At 51.5% G+C, this 27,481-nt stretch overlaps 1 protein-coding gene across 1 annotated transcript; it reads left to right on the forward strand.

Moving 5' to 3' along the window:
• Positions 1-18,339: 18,339 nt before the first annotated feature.
• LOC136056598 (platelet glycoprotein Ib alpha chain-like) lies at positions 18,340-27,290 on the forward strand (the record flags this gene model as incomplete). Its single annotated transcript, XM_065748884.1, has 4 exons — positions 18,340-18,452; positions 25,980-26,100; positions 26,495-26,549; positions 27,186-27,290. Coding segments are annotated over 4 exons (394 nt in total), but the record flags the coding sequence as incomplete, so codon positions are not given.
• Between the last annotated feature and the right edge of the window lie 191 nt (positions 27,291-27,481).

The following is a 27,481-nucleotide window of genomic DNA, read 5'->3' on the forward strand; positions in this document are numbered from 1 at the left end:
TCTCTCCACTCCACTCCACCCGACTCCAATCCACCTGCTATAGCCTTCCCCACACACCACACTTCACCTTGCTCCACTCCTATCCACTCCTCTCTAATCCACTCCTCTCAATTCCACGCCTCACCACTCCACTTCACACCACACAACTCCACGCCACTCAACTCCCCTACCCTCCCTTCCCCTCCCCCCCAGGCCACACCACTCCACTCCACTCACCTCCACTCCAATCCACTACACTTCCTTCCATTCCACACCACTCCTCTCCTTTTCTCTCCACTCCACCCCTCCCTCCCCTCCACTCTTCTCCCCTTTATGCCACTCCACTCCACTCCACTCTGCTCCACTCCACTCCTATATATTCCACTCCACTCCACTCCTATATATTCCACTAAGCTCCACTCCACTCCACTCCTATATATTCCACTCCGCTCCTCTCCCCTCCCATTCGCTCCCCTCCACTCCACTCCACATAACTCCACTCCTCTTTTTTCCACACCACTCCAATCCACCCCGCTCCACCCTTCACCCCTCTCCATTCCACTCCTCTCCCCTCCCCTCCGCTCCCCGCCACAACACTCCCCTCCGCTCCCCACCACAACACTCCCCTCCGCTCCCTGCCGCATAACTCCACTCCTCTTTTTTCCACACCACTCCAATCCACCCCGCTCCACCCTTCACCCCTCTCCACTCCACTCCTCTCCCTTCCCCTTCGCTCCCCTCTCCTCCCCTTCTCTCCATGTCATACCACTTCATACCACTCCACTCACTCCCCTCCATGCCACAACACTCCACTCCACACTACTTCACTCCACTCTACTTCCCTCCCCTCCACGCCTCACCACTCCTCTCCCCTCAACTCACCTCCACTCCGCTCCACTCCCATCCCCTCCCATTCACTCCACTCCTCTTCTCTCCTCTCCCCACACCTCCCCTCCTTTCCCTACCCACCCCACTCCACCCCACCCCACCCCAGTTTTTTCCACTCCACTCCATACCACTTCAGTCCACTCCACTCCACCCTTAACCCCACTCCACTCCTCGCTAATCTGCTCCACTCCACATCACTCCACTCCACTCCTCTCTAATCCTCTCCACTCCACTCCACACCACTCCAATCTACCCTGCTACAGCCTTCCACACGCACTACACTTCACCTTGCTCCATTCCACTCCACTCCTCTCCATCCTTTCCCCTCCCCCCTCTCTCATCTCCCCTCTCCTCCCCTCTTCTCCCTCCCCTCTCCTCCACGTCACACCACTCCACTCCATTCACCTCCACTCCACTTCCCTCCACTCCTCAATATTCCACTCCACTCCTCTCCTCTTCCCTCCCCTCCCCTCCCCTCCCCTCCCTCTTCTCCACTCTTCACCCCTACACGCCACACCACTCCACTCTACTCCACTCCACTTTACTCATATATATTACACTCCACTCTACTCCTCTCCCCTCCCCTTCGCTCCTCTCCCCTCCTCACCTCACCCCTCCCCTCCACACCACTCCCCTCCCATCCAATCCACTCCACATAACTCCACATCACTCCACTTTTTTCTACTCCACTGAACTGCACTCCACACCACTGCAGTCCACCCTGCTCCATGCTTCTCTCCTCTCCACGCTTCACCCCGCTCCACTTCACTCCTCTCAAATCCAATCCAATCCACTCCACTGCACTCCTCTCTAATCCATTGCACTCCACCTCACTCCAGTTCAACCTGCTACACCCATCACCATGCACCACCCTTCACCTTGCTCCACTCCATTACATTCAACTCCACTCCACTCACCTCCACTCCAATCCACTACACTTCCCTCCACACCACTCCTCTTCTTTCCTCTCCTCTCCACTTCCCTCCCCACTCCTCCCTCCCCTGCATTCTTCTCCCCTCCACACCACACTACTCCACTCCACTCCACTCCTCTCCTCTCCACTCCACTCACCTCCCCTCCCCTCCTCTCCACTCCACTCTACACCACTCCAATACTCTCCAATCCACGCCACTCCACTCCTCATCACTGCACTCCACTCCAGTCAACTCTATTCAATTTCACTCCACTCCCATCCACTTCACTCCACTCCACTATACTACACTCCACTCCACTCAGCTCCACTCCACTCCTCTCCACACCTCTCATCTCCACTCCACTAACCTCCCCTCCCCTCCTCTCCACTCCACTCTACACCACTCCAATACTCTCCAATCCACGCCACTCCACTCCTCATCACTGCACTCCACTCCAGTCAACTCTATTCAATTTCACTCCACTCCCATCCACTTCACTCCACTCCACTATACTACACTCCACTCCACTCAGCTCCACTCCACTCCTCTCCACACCTCTCATCTCCACTCCACTAACCTCCCCTCCCCTCCTCTCCACTCCACTCTACACCACTCCAATAATCTCCAATCCACGCCACTCCACTCCTCATCACTGCACTCCACTCCAGTCAACTCTATTCAATTTCACTCCACTCCCATCCACTTCACTCCACTCCACTATACTACACTCCACTCCACTTAACTCCTCTCCCCTCTTCTTCTTTCCCCTCCCCTCTTCACCCCTCCACTCCCCTTCGCTCCACTCCACACCACTCCAATCCACCCCGCTCCACCCTTCACCCCGCTCCACTCCACTCCTCTCTAATCCACTCCAATCCACTCCATTCCACTCCTCTCTAATCCATTCCTCTCCACTCCACTCTCCTCAACTCCATGGCACCTCACAACACTCCACTCCCCTCCCCTCCACTCCTATATATTCCACTTAACTCCTCTCCCCTCCCCTTCGCTCCCTTCCCCTCCTCACCCCTCCCCTCCACGCCACTCCCCTAAAATCCCTTCCACTCCACTTTGCTCCACAGAACTCCACTCCTCTTTTTTCCACTCCACTGCACTCCACACCACTCCAATTCATCCTGCTCCACCCTTCATCCCACTCCACTCCTCTCTATTCCACTCCAATCCACTGCACTTCTCTCTAATCCATTCCTCTACACTCCACTCCACTGCAATCCACCCCGCTACATCCTTAGGCACGCACCACACTTCACCTTCCTCCACTCCACTCTTTGCTAATCCACTCCACTCCACATCACTCCACTCCATTCAACTCCACTCCACTCGACTCCGTTCCACTCGACTCAACTCCATTTCACTCCTCTCCTCACCACTCTTCTCCCCTCCCTCCCCTCCACACCACACCACTCCACTCCAATCCTCTCCCGTCCCCTCTCCTCCCCTCTCCACCCCTCCTTTATCCTCCACACCACACCACTCCTCACCACTCAACTCCCCCCCTCCCCCCCACTCCACTCTGCTCTCCTCTCCCATTATTCCCTTCCCCTCCCCTCCCATACTTTCCCTACCCATTCCCTCCACTCCAGTCCACTCTACTGCACTCCATTACTCTCCAATCCACCCCACTCCACTCATCACTGCACTCCACTCCAGTCAACTCTATTCAATTTCACTCCACTCCTCTCCACTCCACGCCACTCCACTATACTACACTACACTGCTCTCAACTACTTTGCTCTCCCAAAAAATCCTCCCCTTTCAACTCCACACCACTTCACTCTGCTCCACTCCACTAAGCTCCGATCCGCTCCACTCCAGTGCTTTCCTCTTGCAACACATCTGCCCCAGTTCCCCACATACCACTCCACTCACATCCATTCCTCTACACTCTACTTTGCTCCAGTCCACTACACTCCACCCTACTCAACTTCACTCCACTCAAATGCTTTCCTCTCGCTTCACATCCTCCCCACTCTTTCCCACTCCACTCCACTGTACTCCACTACACTACACTTCTGTCCACTGCTTTGCTTTCCCAAAAAATCCTCCCCTTTCCACTCCACACAACTTCACTCCACTCCATTCCACTCGTCATCACTGCACTCCACTCCAATTAACTCTATTCAATTCCACTCCACACCACTCCTCTCCACTATGCTCCACTCCACTGCTTTCCTTACGCAACACAACCTCCCCCCTCCACTCCAGTCTACTGCACTCTAATACTCTCCAATCCACCGCACTCCACTTGTCATCACTGAACTGCACTCTAATCATCTCTATTCAATTCAAATCCACTCCACTACACGACAGTACACTACATTCCACACCGCTCCACACCACTCCCCTCCACTATGTGCCACTCCACAGCTTTCCTTATGCAACACAACCTCTCCACTCCACGCTACTCCATTCCACTCCACTCCAGTACGCTCCAATCCACCCCACTCCACACGTCATCACTGCACTCCACTCCAATCAAGTCTATTCAATTCCACTCCAATCCACTACACTCATCACCACTCCACACCACTACCCTCCACTATGCTTCACTCCACTGTTTTCCTTACACAACACAATCTCCCCACTCCACGCCACGCCACTCCACTCCAATACTCTCCATCCACCCCACTCCACTCCTCATCACTGCACTCCACTCCAGTCAACTCTATTCAATTTCACTCCACTCCTCTATACTACACTCCACTGCACTTCACTACACTTCTCTCCACTGCTTTGCTCTTCCAAAAAATCCTCCCCTTTCCACTCCACTCCACTACGCTCCTATCCGCTCAACTCCAGTGCTTTCCTCTTGAAACACATCTGCCCCAGTTCCCCACACTCCACTCCACACAGCTCCACTCCACTCATATCCATTCCTCTCCACTGTACTCCGCTCCAGTCCACTACACTCCACCCTACTCAACTTCACTCCACTCAAATGCTTTCCTCTCGCTACACATCCTTCCCACTCCTTCCCACTCCATTCCCCTCCACTCCACACAACTCCACTCCACTCCATTCCACTCGTCATCACTGCACTCCACTCCAATTAACTCTATTCAATTCCACTCCACTTCACTACACTACACTCGACTCCACTCCACACCACTCCCCTCCACTATGCTCCACTCCACTGCTTTCCTTACGCAACGCAACCTCCCCACTCCACTGCACTCCAATCCACTCTGCTGCACTCCAATACTCTCCAATCCACCCCACTCAACTCCTCATCAGTGCTATGGTTTTGTGATTTTTGTTGTATTGTTGATATTCCACATCATAACATCACGTGGAGTATTGGGAGTTAAGGAGTTAATGTTCCAGCTCCGTGGATCATCGATAGTTCCAGGTATGCCTGTCTCAGAAGAGAAGAAGAACTCCATTCCCCAGAGGACTTTGCGATGCTTTGCGTTCTTACGTGTTTACGCTCAGAGGGAAAGATAAAAACTGTCTGCAGTCACGGGACTCTCTCTCTTCCCTTCGGGACCAAGCTCGGCAGTGGGTGTTTGTTGCAGCCGTCCGCCTTCAGCGTTAGCGTAAGGCCTTCGGTTTATCGGACACTCTCTCTCTCGCTCATTTTATTTGATTCATTTGCCTCAATTCCAATTATATTATATTATATTGTGTTATTTTTCCTTTCTGATATCTATTTAGTAAAATAGCTTTCCTCCTCAGATCGTTGCCGATATTTTGTTCCTAGGCCCATCTCCCTTCTCCTTTTTCCCTTTCCCCTTTCCCCTTCCCCGGGGTGTGGGCCCGTGGGTCCCCTGCCTCAATTGTCACGGTACCGGGTCAAACTGTCCTGCAAACCGTGACAATTTTGGCGCCTAACGTGGGGCACGACTAGCTGCCTTAGCCGGACAGAGACATACTTTTAGAGTGAATCTCTGTCTTTTGTTCGGAAGCTTATCTGTACTTCAAGTCCTGTACGGCAAAACACGACCTTGAAGTCCAGGCGTACTGCCAGTTCTCCTGGAATATTTGTAAACTTTTCGTGTGCTGCCAGCTTGTTTGAGTAAAAGAAAAAAAATGTTTTTACTGTTTCTGTTAAAACTGCCCTTACAGGGGTTGTATTGCATTGCTTTTTCCCTTTTAATGCTCAAAACATATTGGAACTTGGTTAAGCTTGCCAGTCTGATCTATGGAGCCTGGTCCTTATATGACAAACTAAAAGCAGTGGTGGAGGCACCTACCAAATACCTGGGCACCCCGACTAATGTAACAAACGATACCATGTTAACAAAACAATATTTGAATGGGTGTCCAGGTTCTCCTCTCAGTTCCTTATGAATTTTCAAGATTACAGCTTAGGGACTATGTTAGCATTTGGGATATTAATCCTCCTGAATGTATCCCTTATAATGGCACTTTACACCATGTGGAGGAAGCTTCTCCCAGAAACAGAGAATGCTGAATGGCAGAGAAAGTAAGGAGTACACCCAAAATATGTCAGAAGCTTTCAAAAACAGCACCAGAAAGGTACGCCGGTACACTAGTGACAACGTTCAACAGATATGAGGACCAAGACAGAAAACCCCCAGTTTTTGAACTGATTCTTACACTTCAAAACTTTGAACAAAAATTTCCGCCATCACACGCTTCCATTTCAGCCATATCAAGGTTAGAAGTACAGATGGAAGACGTGTTAGAGAAAGTATCCCGACTGATTGATAGGGTTGAAAAAATTGCAGCTTTCAGAAGAAAACGCCGTCCTGCTCGAGCAAATGACAGCACTAACTTCATGTCACGTGCGGCTCTGTGGAGTTACTTATGTGAAAAATGAGAAGATATGAAGGAATGGCATCAAAAACCCACCCCTGCACTGCGAGCACGGGTGAGAGAATTACAACACAGACCACCAACCAGTGAAGTTGTTCCTGTCACTACAGGTAACCAATAGAGGGGCCCTGCCCTCAGCCAGAGGAGGGAGAGGGATAATAGAGTGTATTGGACTGTGTGGATTAGATGGCCTGGCACATTAGAGCCACAAAAATATAAGGCACTGGTGGACACTGGTGCACAGTGCACTCTGATGCCCTCGAGTTATAAAGGGACAGAACTGATCCATATCTCTGGAGTGACTGGGGGCTCTCAGGAATTGTCTGTGTTGGAGGCAGAAATAAGCCTCACTGGTAAAGACTGGCAGAAGCATCCTATAGTAACCGGACAGGGGGCTCCCTGCATACTTGGTATAGACTATCTCAGAAGGGGGCACTTTAAGGATCCCAAGGGGTACCGATGGGCTTTTGGAATAGCTGCTGTGGACACAGACAACATTAAGCAGCTATCTGTTTTACCTGGCCTGTCAGAAGATCCATCTGTTGTGGGGTTGCTCCAAGTGGAGGAGCAACAGGTACCAATTGCTACAAAAACGGTGCACAGACGGCAGTACCGCACCAACAGGGATTCCTTGCTCCCCATTCATAACTTGATCCGTCAGCTAGAGAGCCAGGGAGTGATCAGCAAAACTCACTCACCTTTTAACAGCCCCATATGGCCGGTGCGTAAAGCCAGTGGAGAATGGAGGCTGACGGTAGATTACCGTGGCCTGGATGAAGTCACACCCCCACTGAGTGCTGCTGTGCCAGATATGTTGGAGCTGCAGTATGAACTGGAGTCAAAAGCAGCCAAGTGGTATGCCACCATTGACATTGCTAATGCCTTCTTTTCAATTCCTCTGGCCAAAGAATGCAGGCCACAGTTTGCTTTCACCTGGAGGGGCGTTCAGTACACCTGGAACCATTTGCCCCAGGGGTGGAAGCAAAGCCCAACCATTTGCCATGGGTTGATCCAAACTGCATTGGAACAGGGTGGTGCTCCTGAGCATCTGCAATACATTGATGACATTGTTGTATGGGGCAATACAGCAGAGGAAGTCTTTGAGAAAGGAGAGCAGATTATCCAAATTCTCCTACGAGCTGGTTTTGCTATCAAGCGAAGCAAAGTGAAAGGGCCTGCACAGGAAATTCAGTTCCTAGGTATAAAGTGGCAAGATGGACGTCGTCACATCCCAACAGATGTGATTAACAAAATTACTGCCATGTCTCCACCCACCAGTAAGACAGAAACCCAAGCTTTTCTGGGAGTAGTGGGCTTTTGGAGAATGCATGTTCCAAACTACAGTCTCATTGTGAGCCCTCTCTATCGGGTGACGCGGAAGAAGAATGATTTTGTGTGGGGCCCTGAGCAGCAGCAGGCTTTTGAGCAAATTAAGCAGGAGATAGCCCGTGCCGTGGCCCTGGGGCCAGTGCGGACGGGACAGGGTGTAAAGAGCATCCTCTACACTGCTGCTCTAAAGGAAGGTCCCACTTGGAGTTTGTGGCAAAGAGCTCCTGGAGAGACCCGAGGCCGACCCCTTGGATTCTGGAGTCGGGCGTACAGGGGGTCTGAGGAGCGCTACACTCCAACTGAGAAGGAGATCTTAGCCGCGTACGAGGGGGTTCGAGCTGCTTCCGAAGTAATCGGTACTGAAACGCAGCTCCTTCTGGCACCTCCACTGCCAGTGCTGAGCTGGATGTTTAAAGGGACAGCTCCCTCTACCCATCATGCTACTGATGCCACTTGGAGTAAATGGACTGCACTGATTACACAACGAGCTCGGATGGGGAACCTCAACCGTCCAGGAATCCTGGAGGTGATCATGGACTGGCCTGAAGGTAAAACATTTGGAACAACACCAGCAGAGGATGTGTCACGTCCTAAAGAAGCCCCACCATATAATGAACTACCAGACAACAAAAAAAGATATGCCCTGTTCACAGATGGATCGTGTCGCATTGTGGGTAAGCACCGCAGATGGAAATCTGCTGTGTGGAGCCCCACATGACAAGTTGCAGAGGCCATTGAAGGAGAAGGAGAATCAAGTCAATTTGCAGAGGTAAAGGCTGTCCAGCTGGCCTTAGATATTGCTGAACGAGAGAGGTGGCCAGTGCTTTATCTTTATACTGACTCATGGATGGTGGCAAATGCTTTATGGGGGTGGTTACAGCAGTGGGAACAAAATAGTTGGCAACGGAGGGGTAAACCTATTTGGGCTGCTGAACTGTGGAAAAACATTGCTGCCCGAATAAAGAATATGGTTGTAAAGGTGCGCCATGTAGATGCTCATGTTCCTAAGAGCCGGGCAACTGAAGAACAACAAAATAACCATCAGGTAGATCGAGCTGCCAAAGTTAAGGTAGCTCAAGCAGACTTGGACTGGCAACACAAGAGTGAATTATTTCTAGCTCGGTGGGCCCATGAGACCTCTGGCCATCAAGGAAGAGATGCAACATATAAGTGGGCTAGATACCGAGGGGTGGACTTAACTATGGATGCTATTGCACAGGTTATCCATGACTGTGATACGTGCGCCACAATTAAACAAGACAAGAGGATGAAACCTCTTTGGGAGGAAGGGCGATGGCAAAAGTATAAATACGGGGAGGCGTGGCAGGTTGATTATATCACCTTGCCACGATCTCGCAGTGGTAAGCGTTATGTGCTCACCATGGTAGAGGCAACTACTGGGTGGCTTGAAACATATGCAGTACCCCATGCTACCGCCCGAAACACCATCTTAGGGCTCGAGAAACAAGTCCTATGGCAACATGGCACTCCAGAAAGAATTGAGTCAGATAATGGAACTCATTTCAAAAATTCTCTTGTAAATACTTGGGCCAAAGATCATGGCATCGAGTGGGTTTATCATATCCCCTATCATGCACCAGCTTCTGGTAAAATTGAAAGGTACAATGGGTTGTTAAAAACAATATTGAAAGCAATGGGTGGCGGAACATTTAAGCACTGGGAGAAGAATTTGTCAGAAGCCACCTGGTTGGTCAACACTCGAGGATCCATCAATCGCGATGGTCCTGCCCAATCCAGCTCTCTACCTGCTGTAGAGGGAGATAAGGTCCCTGTAGTACATGTAAAGAACATGTTGGGAAAAGCGGTTTGGGTTCTTCCAGCTTCTGGAGAGGGCAAACCTCTCCGTGGAACTGTTTTTGCTCAGGGACCTGGGTCTACCTGGTGGGTGATGCAGAAGAATGGGGATGTTCAGTGTGTACCACAAGGGAATTTGATGTGGGGAGAGCGCCCTCAGTAATTCTATTACTATGTATATATGTATGTTGTATGTGTTTGTATTTAATGCTGGTTAATCATTGTTTCTTTATGTATATATATATATATATATATATTAAGCATGATGTAATGATGTTGAATAAGGGGTGGAATGTTATGGTTTTGTGATTTTTGTTGTATTGTTGATATTCCACATCATAACATCACGTGGAGTATTGGGAGTTAAGGAGTTAATGTTCCAGCTCCGTGGATCATCGATAGTTCCAGGTATGCCTGTCTCAGAAGAGAAGAAGAACTCCATTCCCCAGAGGACTTTGCGATGCTTTGCGTTCTTACGTGTTTACGCTTAGAGGGAAAGATAAAAACTGTCTGCAGTCACGGGACTCTCTCTCTTCCCTTCGGGACCAAGCTCGGCAGTGGGTGTTTGTTGCAACCGTCCACCTTCAGCGTTAGCGTAAGGCCTTCGGTTTATCGGACACTCTCTCTCTCGCTCATTTTATTTGATTCATTTGCCTCAATTCCAATTATATTATATTATATTGTGTTATTTTTCCTTTCTGATATCTATTTAGTAAAATAGCTTTCCTCCTCAGATCGTTGCCGCTATTTTGTTCCTAGGCCCATCTCCCTTCTCCTTTTTCCCTTTCCCCTTTCCCCTTCCCCGGGGTGTGGGCCCGTGGGTCCCCTGCCTCAATTGTCACGGTACCGGGTCAAACTGTCCTGCAAACCGTGACAATCAGTGCACTCCACTACACTCCATTCCACTCCACTCCAATACTCTCCAATCCACCCCACTCCGCTCGTCATCACTGCACTTCACTCCAATCAAGTCTATTCAGTTCCACTCCACACCACTCCACTATGCTCCACTCCACTGCTTTCCTTATGCAACACAACCTCCCCACTCCACTGCTCTCCACTTCACTCCATGCCACTCCACACCACTACCCACCACTATGCTCCACTCCACTGCTTTCCTTACACAACAACCTCCCCACTCCACTCCACTTAACTCCACGCCACTCCACATCACTGCACTCCACTCCACTCGATTCCACTCCATTCCACTCCACTCCAATACTCTCCAATCCACCCCATTCCACACATCATTACTGCACTCGACTCCAATCAAGTCTTTTCAATTCCACTCCACTCCACTGCTTTCCTTATGCAACACAACCTCCCCACTCCACGCCACTCCACTCCAATACTCTCCAGTCCAACCCACTCCACTAGTCATCCTTGAACTCCACTCCTGTAAACTCGATTCAATTTCACTCCACTCCACCACACTGAACTTCACTCCACTGAAAAGTTTTACTCCCGCTACACATCCTCCCCACTCCACTGAACTGCACTCCACTCCATCCCCCACCACTACACTCCACACCACACCATTACACTCTAGTCCGCTCCACTCTAGCCTACTCTGCTATACTCCACTGCTACCCTCTAGAAACACATGCTCCCCAATCCACTCCACTCCACTTCAATACTCTCCAATCCACTCCACTCCTCTCCTCTCTAATCCATTCCTCTCCACTCCACTCCACTATAGCCTTCACCACGCACCACACTTCACCTTGATCCACTCCTCGCTAATACACTCCACTCCGCTCGAAACCACTCAAATCCTCTACAATTCCCTCCCTTCTCCCCTCCACGCCACACCACTCCACTCAACTCTACTCCACTCAGCTCCAATCCACTCCTCTCCCTTCCCCCCACCTCCATGCCACACAACTCAACTCCACTCCACTCCAATTCACTCCACTACTCACAACCTCACTCTCCTCCCCTTCCTTCCCATTCCCTTCACTCCACGCCACCAAACTCCACAGCATCCAACCCCCCTCCCCTATCCTCCACATCAATCCACTCAATTCCACTCCACGCCACTCCACTGCACTCCTCTCCACTCCACTCACCTCCCCTCCTCTCCACGCCACACCACTCCACTAACCACCATTCCTCTCTACTCCTGTATATGCCCCTCCACACCTCTCTACTCCACTCCTCTCCACCTCCCTCCTCTCCCCTTCCTTCCTGTCACGGTGTTGTCCGTGACAGTGACCCAAGGGAAACCGAGAAGGGAGAGGGGAGAGAAAAAGAAACTGCGTCAGTGGCCGCGCGGCCGCCCGAGCAGAGCCGCGCTCCGGGAGGGGGAGGGGGAAACAGCGGGAAGAGATGGGTCTACAAGAAAACAACGGCACGATCTGAGAAGGAACGGTAACTTTACTAAATCTAATAAAATTGAACAATTGAGAGAGAGATAAAAATTTCCAACCCAAAAGCTGTGAGCTTACGTTAAGGAGGACCTGCAGGGGAAGCACACGTGCTGAACCTCCACAGCAGCCCAGAGCAACACGCCCAGACCGAGCGCTGCCTCACATCCGGTGTGGAGCTCCGCCCCTCCCCTCTGCTGCTCCCCCAGCATTAACTCCTTAACTGCTGCATGATGCTCTGATGTGGAATACCGGCATCAAAACCACAAAACCACAACATTCCACCCCTTATTCCACATCATCACATCATGCTTAACACACATCTATACATAACCAAACAGTAATAACATAAGTTACATAGAAACATATATATATATATACATACATACACACGTAATTACAGACTGCATTCCCCCAGCATCAAATTCCCTTGTGGGACACTCCGGACGTCCCCATTTTTATCCATTACCCACCAGGTGCACCCAGGTCCCTGCGCAAAAACGGTTCCACGGAGGGGTTTGCCCTTTCCAGAGGCTGGAAGGACCCACACCGCTTTTCCCAACATGCTCCTCACATGTACCACAGGGACCTTATCTCCCTCTATGGTCTGTAGGGAGCTGGACTGTGTAGGACCCTCTCGGTTGACTGATCCCCTAGTGTTGACCAACCAGGTGGCTTCTGCCAGATGCTTCTCCCAGTGCTTGAATGTCCCACCACCCATTGCTCTCAACGTGGTTTTTAACAACCCATTGTAGCGCTCGATCTTACCAGCAGCTGGTGCATGGTAGGGGATATGGTAGATCCATTCAATGCCGTGTTCTTTGGCCTAGATATCCACAAGAGAATTTTTGAAATGAGTCCCATTATCGGACTCAATTCTCTCTGGAGTGCCATGTCGCCATAGGAATTGTCTCTCGAGCCCTAAGATGGTGTTTCGGGCGGTAGCATGGGGTACTGCGTATGTCTCAAGCCACCCAGTGGTCGCCTCCACCACGGTGAGCACGTAACGCTTACCATCGCAAGTTCGTGGCAAGGTGATATAATCAACCTGCCACGCCTCCCCATATTTATACTTTTCCCATCGCCCTTCCTGCCAGAGGGGTTTCATCCTCTTGGCCTGTTTAATTATGGCACATGTGTCACAGTCATGGATAACCTGTGCAACGGCATCCATAGTTAAGTCCACCCCTCGGTCTCTAGCCCACTTATAGGTCGCATCCCTTCCTTGATGGCCTGAGGTCTCATGGGCCCACCGAGCTAAAAATAGCTCTCCTTTGTTCTGCCAGTCCAAATCGATCTGAGACACCTCAATTCTGGCAGCTCGATCTACCTGATGGTTATTTCTCTGCTCTTCAGTAGCTCGATTCTTGGGCACATGAGCATCTACATGGCGCACCTTTACACCAAACCTTTTTGTTCGGGCAGCAATGTCTTTCCACAGTTCAGCAGCCCAAATAGGTTTACCCTTCCGTTGCCAGTTGTCCTGTTCCCACTGCTGCAACCACCCCCATAAAGCATTTGCCACCATCCATGAGTCAGTGTAAAGATAAAGCACTGGCCACCTCTCCCGTTCAGCCACATCTAAGGCCAGCTGGACAGCCTTTACCTCCGCAAATTGGCTTGACTCTCCTTCTCCTTCGGTGGCCTCTGCAACTAGTCGTGTGGGGCTCCACACAGCAGCCTTCCATCTGCGATGCATCCCAACAATACGACACGATCCATCAGTGAAGAGGGCATACGTCTTTTCATTCTCTAGTAGTTCGTTATATGGTGGGGCCTCTTTAGCACGTGGTATCTCCTCTGATGGGGATGTTCCAAATTTCTTGCCTTCAGGCCAGTCCATGATCACCTCCAGGATTCCTGGACGGTTGAGGTTCCCCATCCGAGCTCGCTGTGTAATCAGTGCAATCCACTTACTCCAGGTGGCATCGGTAGCATGATGGGTGGGGGGAACCTTTCCTTTGAACATCCAATTCAGCACTGGCAGTCGAGGTGCCAGGAGGAGCTGTGTCTCAGTACCAATTACTTCAGAGGCAGCCCGAACCCCCTCGTATGCTGCCAAAATCTCCTTCTCAGTTGGAGTGTAGCACTCCTCTGAACCCCTGTACGCTCTGCTCCAAAATCCAAGGGGTCGGCCTCGGGTCTCCCCAGAGGCTCTTTGCCACAGACTCCAAGTGGGACCTTTCTCTCCAGCAGCAGTGTAGAGGATGTTTTTCACATCCTGTCCCAACCGTACTGGCCCCAGGGCCACGGCACGGGCTATCTCCTGCTTAATTTGCTCAAAGGCCTGCTGCTGTTCAGGACCCCATGCAAAATTATTCTTTTTCCGAGTCACTTGATAGAGGGGGCTTACTATGAGGCTGTAATTTGGGATGTGCATCCTCCAAAAACCTACTACACCTAGAAAAGACTGTGTCTCTTTCTTGCTAGTGGGTGGTGACATACTGGTGATTTTGTCAATCACATCTCCTGGAATGTGACGACGTCCATCTTGCCATTTTACTCCCAGGAACTGAATTTCTTGGGCAGGTCCCTTCACTTTGTTCCGTTTAATAGCAAAACCAGCACCCAGAAGAATTTGGATTATTCGCTCTCCTTTTTTAAAAACTTCCTCTGCTGTATCACCCCACACAACAATGTCATCAATGTACTGGAGGTGCTCAGGTGCCCCACCCTGTTCCAGTGTGGTTTCAATCAGCCCATGGCAGCTGGTTGGGCTGTGTTTCCACCCCTGGCGCAAATGGTTCCAGGTGTACTGAACGCCTCTCCAGGTGAAAGCAAACTGTGGTCTGCACTCTGTGGCCAAAGGAATAGAAAAGAATGCATTGGCAATGTCAATGGTGGCATACGACTTGGCTGCTTTTGACTCCAGTTCATACTGCAGCTCCAACATATCTGGCACAGCAGCACTCAGTGGGGGTGTGACTTCATTCAGGCCATGGTAATCTACCTTCAGCCTCCATTCTCCACTGGCTTTACGCACCGGCCATATGGGGCTGTTAAAAGGTGAGTGAGTCTTGCTGATCACTCCCTGGCTCTCTAGCTGACGGATCAAGTTATGAATGGGGAGCAAGGAATCCCTGTTGGTGCGGTACTGCTGTCTGTGCACTGTTTTTGTAGCGATAGGTACCTGCTGCTATTTCACTTTCAGTACCCCCACAACAGACGGATTTTCTGACAGGCCAGGTAAAACAGACAGCTGCTGAATGTTGTCTGCATCTACAGCAGCTATTCCAAAAGCCCATCGGTACCCCTTGGGATCCTTGAAATGTCCCCCTTCTGAGATAGTCAATACCGAGTATGCATGGAGCCCCCTGTCCAGTCACTATGGGATGCTTCTGCCAGGTTTTACCGGTGAGGCTTATTTCTGCCTCCAACACAGACAGTTCCTGAGAACCCCCAGTCACTCCAGAAATATGAATCAACTCTGTCCCTTTATAACTCGAGGGCATCAGAGTGCACTGTGCACCAGTGTCCACCAGTGCCTTATATCTTTGTGGCTCTAATGTGCCAGGCCATCTAATCCACACAGTCCAATACACTCTATTATCCCTTTCCCTCCCCTGGCTGAGGGCAGGGCCCCTCTATTGGTTACCTGCAGTGACGGGAGCAATTTCGTTGGTGGCTGATCTCTGCTGTAGTTCTCTCACCCGTGCTCGCAGTGCAGGAGTGGGTTTTTTATGCCACTTCCTCATGTCCTCTCCGTTTTCTCGTAAGAAGCTCCACATGGCCACACATGACATGATGTTACTGCCGTCATTTGCTCGTGCAGAGGGGCGTTTGCCTTTGGTGGCCGAGACTTTCAACAGTTTGATCAATTGCTTCATCAGATTCTTTGCGTCATGCTCGTCTTCATCAGGTGTTTCCAATACTGACACAGGTTCATCCCTATTCATCAGTAATGACAGTTCGTCCAGTATAGTTTTCTTTATCTCACCTACTTCTTCTGCTACTATAGCTGCAATGGAAGCACGTGATGGTGGAAACTGTTGTTCAAAGTTTTGGAGTGTAATAGTTAATTCATAAACTGGGAGTCTTCTGTCTTGACCCTCGAATCTATGGAACATTGCTACCAGTGTACTTGCGTACCTCTCTGGTGCTGTTTTTGAGAGCTTGCGATATACATCAGGTGTGCACCTTACTCTATCAGGATCACGGTCCTGGTGTGGATTGTTAGGGACGAAATTGGGATCATACAGCATCTCTACTACGGCTGTTTCTCTCAAAAATTGGATGCCTTTCTCCATGGTGTTCCATCTTTCCACCTTAGGCTCCAGATCATCTTTGTAAGGGTATCTATCCTTTACAGCCACTAGTACTCGTTCCCAGAGGGTAGCGACTCCATTCAGACATCTGCCAATTCCTCTGTCGATAGCTGGGTCTCAAGCAATGCTTCCCAGTTGGCGGGCTTCGCTGCCATCTAGGGACACGCTGCTGGCACCGCTGTCCCAACACCGCAGCAACCAGGTGACAATAGATTCACCCGAGCGCCGTACAAACTCCTTTCTTGAACCTTGTATTTCAGTCATCTTTAGAGGCCGACGAGTAGTGGTAACAGTGATTTTATCATCATCGCTGTCTTCTCCATGTCTCTCACTTTTCTTAGTGGCCTTTTTAGGTGGTGGTGGTGGTGGTGCTGCTGCTGCTGCTGAGGAGGGCCCCTCGCCTGGATCTTCCTTTTTTTTCTCTGCTTCTTCTTCTTTCCGTTCTAGGCGCGAAGACGGCCGTGTCCATTTCTGGCCTTCCACAGGGGCAACCGACACTGATACCGGTGCTTCCTGTGATTGGTCAGGTCTAACTTCGAGGTTTTCATTTTTGCTTTGGACCTTGGTTTGGAAACCATTTCTCTCCAGAATATCAATTATGGCTCGATAAGCACAAGCCAGACCCCAAACAATACATTCCTTCTCAGATCGTCCTGAGTCCCATGACTCCTTACCTAAACACTCACTGAATTTCTCAGGGTCTCACAGGTGCTCAAGATCAAAATTGCATAACACCGGAGGTCCCCACGCTTCTAATTTCTTTCCTAATTTTTTCCACCTTCCCTGCCATTCAACACTCTCTGGTTTTGAGGAACGCTCCCTCCACATGATGTAAATTACTATTGCAGAGAGTGCATTAAGAAAAACAGATAACACAGTTGCCGGGCTGACATCTTGAATATAGGTAAAGACCTGAAAAGAGTAATTGGAAACTGTTCCAAATGCCGCATAATCTGTCACGTTAGCCAGGGTGTTTAGGTAGGAGGCATGTAACCCCCTCAGCACACTAAAGTAGCTGTATATCCACATTACTCCGGTGCTGAACGCGAGGAGCTTAAAAAGACGCCAGCATGCTATAAGGTACATGAAAAAAGTTAGTCCACTCTGCACCAGATTTACAATGGAGTGCCAATACTGCACTGCCCGCATTCTCCACCAATAATTGTCACGGTGTTGTCCGTGACAGTGACCCAAGGGAAACCGAGAAGGGAGAGGGGAGAGAAAAAGAAACTGCGTCAGTGGCCGCGCGGCCGCCCGAGCAGAGCCGCGCTCCGGGAGGGGGAGGGGGAAACAGCGGGAAGAGATGGGTCTACAAGAAAACAACGGCACGATCTGAGAAGGAACGGTAACTTTACTAAATCTAATAAAATTGAACAATTGAGAGAGAGATAAAAATTTCCAACCCAAAAGCTGTGAGCTTACGTTAAGGAGGACCTGCAGGGGAAGCACACGTGCTGAACCTACATGGCAGCCGAGAGCAACGCGCCCAGACCGAGCGCTGCCTCGCATCCGGTGCGGAGCTCCGCCCCTCCCCTCTGCTGCTCCCCCAGCATTAACTCCTTAACTGCTGCATGATGCTCTGATGTGGAATACCGGCATCAAAACCACAAAACCACAACACTTCCCATTCCCTTCACTCCACGGCACCCCACTCCACCACACCCAACCCCACTCCACTGCACTCCATTCCACTTCACTCCCGTCCCCTCAACTCCACTCCCTTCCACTCTGCTCCCCTCAACATCACTCCACTCCATTCAACTCCACTCCACTTAGCTCCACTCCACTCCATTCCATTCCAATCCCCTCCACACCACACCACTCCACACCACTCCTCTCCACATCACTCCACTCCACTCCTCTCTAACCCACTCCACTCCACACCACTCCAATACACCCCGCTCCACCCCATCACTCCTCTCCACTTTAATCCATTCCACTCCACACCACTCCACACCTCTGCAATCCTCCCCGCTCCACACTTCACCCCTCTCCACTCCATTAAACTCCTCTCTAATCACTCTACCTCGCTCCACTCCCTTCCCCTCCACTCCACTCCACACCACTCCAATCCACTCCGCTCCACCCTTCACCTCGCTCCACTCATTTCCACACCACTCCACTTCCTGCTAATCCACTCCACTCCTCTCTAATCCATTCCTCTCCACTCCACTCCACTGAACTCTACACCACTCCAGTCCACCCCGCTACAGCTTTAACCACGCATCACCCTTCACCTTGCTTTACTCCACTCCACATCATTACACCATATTCAACTCCACTCCACTTTACTCCACTCCATTCCACACCACTGCACTCAACACCACTCCACACCTCTCAAATCCACCCGGCTCAACCCTTCACCACGCTTCACTCCACTCCATCCACTCAACTGCACACCACACAACTCCACTCCTCTCCACTCAACTCCCTTCCACTCAAGTCCACCCCAGTCCCTAAATTCCACTCCACTCCACTACTTTCCACTCCACTCCATTTCCCTCCACTCCTCTCTAATCCAATCCCCTCCACTCCACTCCTCGCTAATCCACTCCACATCACTCCACTCCTCTCCACTGCTCTCAACTCCACTCCACTCGAATCCTCTCTTAATCCACTCCACTCCATTCCTCTTTATTCCATTCCTCTCCCCTCCACTCGACTCCACTGCAATCCACACCACTCAAATCCACCCCGCTCCAGCCTTCACCCTGCTCCACCCTTCACCCCACCCCACTCCACTCCTTAGTCTCTAATCCTCTCCACTCCACTCCAATCCACTGCACTCCACACCACTACAGCCTTCCCCACGCACCACACTTCACCTTGCTCCACTCCACTCCTCTCCCTCCCCTCCCTTCCCCTCATCTCTCCTCTCCTCCCCTCCCTCATCTCATTTCCCCTCTCCTCCCCTCCCCTCCACACCACTCCACTCTACTCCAATCCACTCCTCTATACTATACTACAATCATCTATACTTCACTACACTTCTCTCCACTGCTTTGCTCTCCGAAAAAATCCTCCCCTTTCCACACCACTTCACTCCGATCCAGTCCAGTCCAGTCCACTACGCTCCGATCCACTCCACTCCAGTGCTTTCCTCTTGCAAAATATCTGCCCCAGTTCCCCACACTCCACTATACTCCACACCACTCCCCTCCACTCTGCTCCACTCCTCTGCTTTCCTCTCGCAACACAACCTTCCCACTCCACTGCATTCCACTCCACTCCACTTCACGACCCTCCACTCCAATCACATCCATTCCACTCCACTCTACTCCGCTCCAATCCACTACACTCCACCCTTCTCAATTTCACTCCACTCAAATGCTTTCCTCTCACTACACATCCTCCCCACTCCACTCCACTCCAATACTCTCCAATCCACCCCACTCCATTCCTCATCACTGCTTTCTACTCCAGTCAAATCAATTCAATTCCACTCCACTTCACTGCTTTCTACTCCACACCACTCGAATCCTCTCTAACCCACTCCAACACCCTGCAATCCACACCACTCCAATTCACCCCGCTACAGCCTTCCCCACCCACCCCACTTCTCCTTGCTCCACTCCACTCCTCTCCCTCCCCTCATCTTCCCACTCCTCCCCTCCACTCCACACCACACCACTCCACTCACCTCCACTCCACTTTCCTCCACACCACGCCACGCCACTCCACTCCACTCCTCAGTATTCCACTCCTCTCCTCTCCATTCCACTCCTCTCCACTTCCCTCCCCACCACTCTTCTCCCCTCCACGCCACACCTCTCAGCTCCACTCCTCAATATTCCACTTCTCTCCTCTCCACTCCACTCCTCTCCACTACCCTCCCCACGCCTCCCTCCCCACCACGCCACACCATTCCACTCTACTACTCTCTTCTCCAGTTCTCTCTTCTCCACTTCACTCCACTCCACACCACTCAACTCCTTTCCAATTCCATCCCCTCCCCTCCACACCACTCAACTCCCGTACCCTCCCTTCCTCTTCCCTCCACGCCAAAACACTCCACTCCACTCAACACCACTTCACTACTCTCAACTAAACTCCACTTTACTCCTATATATCCCCCTCGACTTCGCTCCCCTCCCCTTTTCACCCCACCTCACAAAACTCCACCCCACCCACCTCACAAAACTCCACCCCACCCCACATCACAAAACTCCACCCCACCCCACTGCTTTACTTACGCAACACAACCGCCCCACTCCACTGCACTCCAATCCACTCCACTCCAATACGCTCCAATCCACCTCACTCCACTCCTCATCACTGCACTCCACTCCAGTCAACTCTATTCAATTTCACTCCACCCCACTCCACTCCTCTCTAATCCACTCCACTCCTCTCCTCTCGAGTCCATTACTCTCCACTCCAATCCACCCCGCTACAGCCTTCCCCACGCACCACACTTCACCTTGCTCCACTCCACTCCTCGTTAATCCACTCCACTCCACATCACTCCACTCCATTCAACTCCACTCCATTCCACTCAACTCCACTCCACTTCTCTCCACTGCTCTCCATTCCACTCCACTCGAATCCTTTCTAATCCACTCCACTCCTCTCTATTCCATTCCTCTCCCCTCCACTCCACTGCACTCCACAACACTTCAATCCACTCCGCTCCAGGTTTCACCCCACTCCACTCCTCTCTAATACTCTCCAATCCACCCCACTCCACTCCTCATCACTGCACTCCACTCCAGTCAACTCTATTCAATTTCACTCCACTCCACTCTAATCCACTCCACTCCTCTCCTCTCTAATCCATTCCTCTCCACTCCAATCCACTTCACTCCACACCACTCCAATCCACACCGCTACAGCCTTCCCCACGCACCACACTTCACCTTGCTCCACTCCACTCCTCGTTAATCCACTCCACTCCACATCACTCCACTCCATTCAACTCCACTCCATTCCACTCAACTCCACTCCTCTCCACTGCTCTCCATTCCACTCCACTCGAATTCTTTCTAATCCACTCCTCTCTATTCCATTCCTCTCCCCTCCACTCCACACCACTGCAATCCACTCCACTCCAGCCTTCACCCCACTCCACTCCTCTCTAATCCTCTCCACTCCACTGCACTCCACACCACTCAACTCCTCTCCAAATCCATCCCCTCCCCTAACTCACCTCCCCTCCCCTCCGCTCCATGCCACACCACTCCACACCACTCAACTCCCGTACCCTCCCCTCCCATCCACGCCACACCACTCCACTCACCTCCACTCCACTCCAATCCACTACGCTTCCCTCCAGTCAACTCCACACCACACCACTCCTCAATATTTCACTCCTCTCCACTCCACTTTTCTTCACTTCCCTCCCCACCCCTCCCTCCACTCCTCACCCATCCCCTCCCCTCCACGCCACTCCCCTCCATTCCCCTCCACTCCACATAACTCCACTCCACTTTTTTCCACTCCACACCACTCCAATCCACCCCGCTCCACGCTTCACCCCACTCCACTCCACTCCTCTCTAATCCACTCCAATCCAATCCATTCCTCTCTAATCTATTCTACTCCACTCCAAACCACACCACTGCAATCCACCCTGCTACAGCCTTAGCCACGCACCACACTACACCTTGCTCCACTCCACTCCTCTCTAATCAATTCCTTTCCACACCCTCAACTCCACTCCACTCCTCTCTAATCCACTTCTCTCAATTCCACTCCACTCCAATCCACCCCGCTCTACTTTTAACCCCGCTTCACCCTTCACCCCACTCCACTAATTTCCACTCCACACCTCGCTAATCCAATCCACTCCATTCCACTACTCTCTAAGCCATTCCTCTCCACTACACTCCGCTCAAAACCACTACATTCCACACCACTCCAATCCACCCCGCTACAGCCTTCACCACGCACCACCCTTCACCTTACTCCACCCCACTCCACTCCAACCCACTCCACTCCCCTCAACTCCCCTCCACTCCACTCTACTCCACTCCACACCACTCCAATCCAGCCTGCTACAGCCTTCACCACGCACCACCCTTCACCTTCCTCTCTACTCCACATCACTCCACTCTACTCCACTCCTCTTCACTCCATTCCCTCATCTCCACTCCTCTCCTCTCTAATCCACTCCTCTCAATTCCACTCCACTGCACTCCACCCCTCTCGAATCCACCCCGCTCCACTCCTCTTGAATCCACCACACTCCAATCCACCCGCTATAGCCTTCCCCACGCACCACACTTCACCTTGCTCCACTCCACTCCTCTCGAATCCACTCCACTCCAATCCACCCGCTATAGCCTTCCCCACGCACCACACTTCACCTTACTCCACTCCACTTCTTGCTAATCCACTCCACTCCACTGCACTCCACATCACTCCGTTCCGCTCAGCTCCACTCCTATATATTCCACTCCACTTAACTCCTCCCCCCTCCCCTCTTCACCCCTCCTCTCCACGCCACTCCCCTCCACTCCACTCCTATATATTCCACTCCATTCCATTCCTCCCTCTTCCCCTTCGCTCCCCTCCCCTCGACTCCCCTCCATTCCACGGCTCCTCACACCACTCTACTCCCCTGCCCTCCACTCCTCTCTCCTCCCCTTCGCTCCCCTCCCCTTTTCACCCCACCCCTCCACATAACTAACTCCACATAACTAACTCCACATAACTAACTCCACATAACTAACTCCACATAACTAACTCCACATAACTAACTCCACATAACTAACTCCACATAACTAACTCCACATAACTAACTCCACATAACTAACTCCACATAACTAACTCCACATAACTAACTCCACATAACTAACTCCACATAACTAACTCCACATAACTAACTCCACATAACTAACTCCACATAACTCCACTCTTTTTTCCACTCCACTCCACCCCGCTCCACCCTTAACCCCTATCCAAACTTCACTTCTCTCCACTCCTCTCCACTCCTCTCTACGCCATACCACTTCACTCCACTCCACTCCCTCCCCTCCAAGCCAGACCACTTCTCTCCACGACAATCCTCTGCACTCCACTCCCTTACACTCCACTCAACTGCACTACACAACACTACTCTACGCTACAGTACGCTACACTATACTACACTACACTTCTCTCCACTGCTTTCCTCTCGCAACAGATCCTGCCAATTCCAAACCACTCCACACCACTCGTCTCCACTATGCTCCACTCCACTGCTATCCTCTCGCAACACAAACTCCCCACTCCACTCCTCTCAAATACACTCCACTCCACTCCTCTCCTCTCTAATACATTCCTCTCCACTCCACTGCACTCCACACGACTCCAATCCACCCGCTATAGCCTTCCCCACGCACCACACTTGACCTTGCTCCACTCCAATCCACTCCTCTCTAATCCACTCCTCTCAATTCCACGCCTCACCACTCCACACCACACAACTCCACGCAACTCAACTCCCCTACACTCCCTTCTCCCCCCATGCCACACCACTCCCCTCCCCTCAACTCCACATAACTCCACACCACTCATATCCACCCCGCTCCACTCCACTCCTCTCTAATCCACTCCAATCCACTCCACTCCTCTCTAATCCATTCCTCTCACCTCCACTCCATTCCACTGCACTCCACAACACTGCAATCCACCACTATACAGCCTTAGCCACGCACCACACTTCAACTTCCTACACTCCACTCCACTCCTCGCTAATCCACTCCACTCCATTCAACTCCACTCAACTCAACACCAATCCACTCCACTCCACTCTTCTTCACTCCTCTCTACTCCACTCCACTCAACTCCCTCTACTCCACTCTACACCACTCAACTCCTCTCCAATTCCCTCCCCTGCTCTCCTTTCCCCTCCCCTCCGCTCCATGCCACACTACTCCACACAACTCCATGCCACTCAACTCCCCTACCCTTCCTTCTCCTCCCCCCCAAGCCACACCATTCCACTCCACTCCCTTCCACTCCACTCCAATCCACTACACTTTTCTCCACTCCTCAATATTCCACTCCTCTCCTTTCCTCTCCAATCCACTCCTCTCCACTTCCATCCCCACCCCTCCCTCCCCTCCACTCTTCTCCCGTCCACACCACACCACTCCACTCAGCTCCACTCCACTCCGCTCCACTCAACTTTGCTATAATAAACACCACTCCACTCCTATATATTCCAATCCACTCCTCTTCCTTCCCCTCCTCACCCCTCCCCGCCACTCCCCTCCATTCCCCTCCACTCGACTCCACATAACTCCACATAACTCCACTCCACTTTTTTCCACTCCACTCCACTCCACACCACTCTAATCCACCCCGCTCCATCCTCTACCCCTCTCCACATTTCACCTTGCTCCACTCCACTCCTCTCTAATCCACACCAATCCACTCCACTACTCTCTAATCCATTCCTCTCCACTCCACTCGATTCCACTGCACCCCACACCACACCACTGCAATCCACCTCGCTACAGACTTCCCCACGCACCACACATCTCCTTGCTCCAATCCACTCCACTCCGCTCCGCTCCGCTCCACTCCACTCCACTCCATTCCACTCCACTCTACTCCACTTCACTGCACTTCAATACTCTCAAATCCACCCCACTCCACTCCTCGTCACTGCACTACACTCCAGTGAAATCAATTCAATTCCACTCTACTCCACTCCTCCCTACTCCACTCCACTCCACTCCTCTCCACTGCACTACACAACACTGAACTAGACTACACGACACTACACTACACTACACTACACTTCACTCCACAGCTTTCCTCTCGCAACAGATCCTGCCCATTCCACTCCACTCCTCTCCAATCCTCTCCAGTCTGCTCCGCTCCTCTGCTTTCATCTCGCAACACAAACTCCCCTCTCCACCCCACTCACCTCCACTGCACTCCACTCCAGTCAACTCAATTCAATACGACGCCACTCCACTACACTCACCTCCACTGCACTCCACTCCAGTCAACTCAATTCAATACGACTCCACTCCACTCCACTCCACTTCAATACTCTCCAATCAGCCGCATTCCACTACTCGTCACTGCACTCCACTCCAGTCAACTCAATTCAATTCGACTCAACTCCACTCCAGTAAACTCCACACCACTCCACTCCACTCCATTACACTTCTCTCAATTCCAACGCACTCCACTCCTCTCCACTCCACTCCACTCCAATACTCTCCAATCCACCACACACCACTCCTCCTCACTGCACTCCACTCTAGTCATCTCTAGTCATTTTCACTCAAATGCACTCAACTCCACTCCACTTCAATACTCTGCAATCGACCACACTCAACTCCTTGTCACGGCACTCCTCTCCAGTCACCTCAATTCAATTCCACTCAACTCCACTCAACTCCACTCCAATCCACTCCACTCAACTCCAATCCACACCACTCCACATCACTCACCTCCACTCACCTCCACTCCACGTCAGTACTCTCCAATCCGCCCCACTCCACTCCTCGTCACTGCACTCCACTCCAATCAACTCAATTCAATACGACTCAACTCCACACCACTCCACTCTACTCCACTCCACTCCACTCCACTGCACTCCTCTCCACTCCACTCCACTCCACTCCACGTCAGTACTCTTTAATTTGCCCCACTGCACTCCTCGTCACTGCACTCCACTCCAGTCAACTCAATTCAATACGACTCCACTCCACTACACTCACCTCCACTGCACTCCACTCCAGTCAACTCAATTCAATACGACTCCACTCCACTCCACTCCACTTCAATACTCTCCAATCAGCCGCATTCCACTACTCGTCACTGCACTCCACTCCAGTCAACTCAATTCAATTCGACTCAACTCCACTCCAGTAAACTCCACACCACTCCACTCCACTCCATTACACTTCTCTCAATTCCAACGCACTCCACTCCTCTCCACTCCACTCCACTCCAATACTCTCCAATCCACCACACACCACTCCTCCTCACTGCACTCCACTCCAGTCAGCTCTAGTCATTTTCACTCAAATGCACTCAACTCCACTCCACTTCAATACTCTGCAATCGACCACACTCAACTCCTTGTCACGGCACTCCTCTCCAGTCACCTCAATTCAATTCCACTCAACTCCACTCAACTCCACTCCAATCCACTCCACTCAACTCCAATCCACACCACTCCACTTCACTCACATCCACTCACCTCCACTCCACGTCAGTACTCTCCAATCCGCCCCACTCCACTCCTCGTCACTGCACTCCACTCCAATCAACTCAATTCAATACGACTCAACTCCACACCACTCCACTCTACTCCACTCCACTCCACTCCACTGCACTCCTCTCCACTCCACTCCACTCCACTCCACGTCAGTACTCATTAATTTGCCCCACTGCACTCCTCGTCACTGCACTCCAGTCCAGTCAACTCAATTCAATACGACTCTACTCCACACTACTCCACTCTACTCCACTCCACTCCACTCCACTCAAGTCCACCCCACTCCACTTCAATACACTCCAATCCACCCAACTCCACTCCTCGTCACGCCACTCCACTCCACTCCACTCCACTCCACTCCACTCCACTCCACTCCACTCCACACCTCTCCACTCCACTCCACTCCACTCCACTCCACTCAACTCCAGTGAAATCAATTAAATTCCACTCCACTCCACTCCTCTCCACTCCACTCCTATGCACTCCACTCCACTCCACTGCACTACACAACACTGAACTAGACTACACGACACTACACTACACTACACTACACTAAACTACACTACACTACACTTCACTCCACAACTAAACTCTCGCAACAGATCCGGCCCATTCCACTCCACTCCGCTCCAATCATCTCCACTCTGCTCCACTCCTCTGCTTTCATCTCGCAACACAAACTCCCCTCTCCACTCCACTCACCTCCAATGCACTCCACTCCAGTCAACTCAATTCAATACGACTCCATTCCACTACACTCACCTCCACTGCACTCCACTCCAGTCAAGTCAATTCAATACGACTCCACTCCACTCCACTCCACTCCACTCCACTCCACTCCACTCCACTCCACTCCACACCTCTCCACTCCACTCCACTCCACTCCACTCCACGCCACTCCACTTCACTCCACTCCACCCCACTCCACTTCAATACACTCCTATCCACCCCACTCCACTC

Source organism: Cyrtonyx montezumae, unplaced genomic scaffold (assembly GCF_038088225.1).
Source record: "Cyrtonyx montezumae isolate F1298 unplaced genomic scaffold, pur_monq_1.0 scaffold_56, whole genome shotgun sequence".
Lineage (NCBI taxonomy): Eukaryota > Metazoa > Chordata > Aves > Galliformes > Odontophoridae > Cyrtonyx > Cyrtonyx montezumae.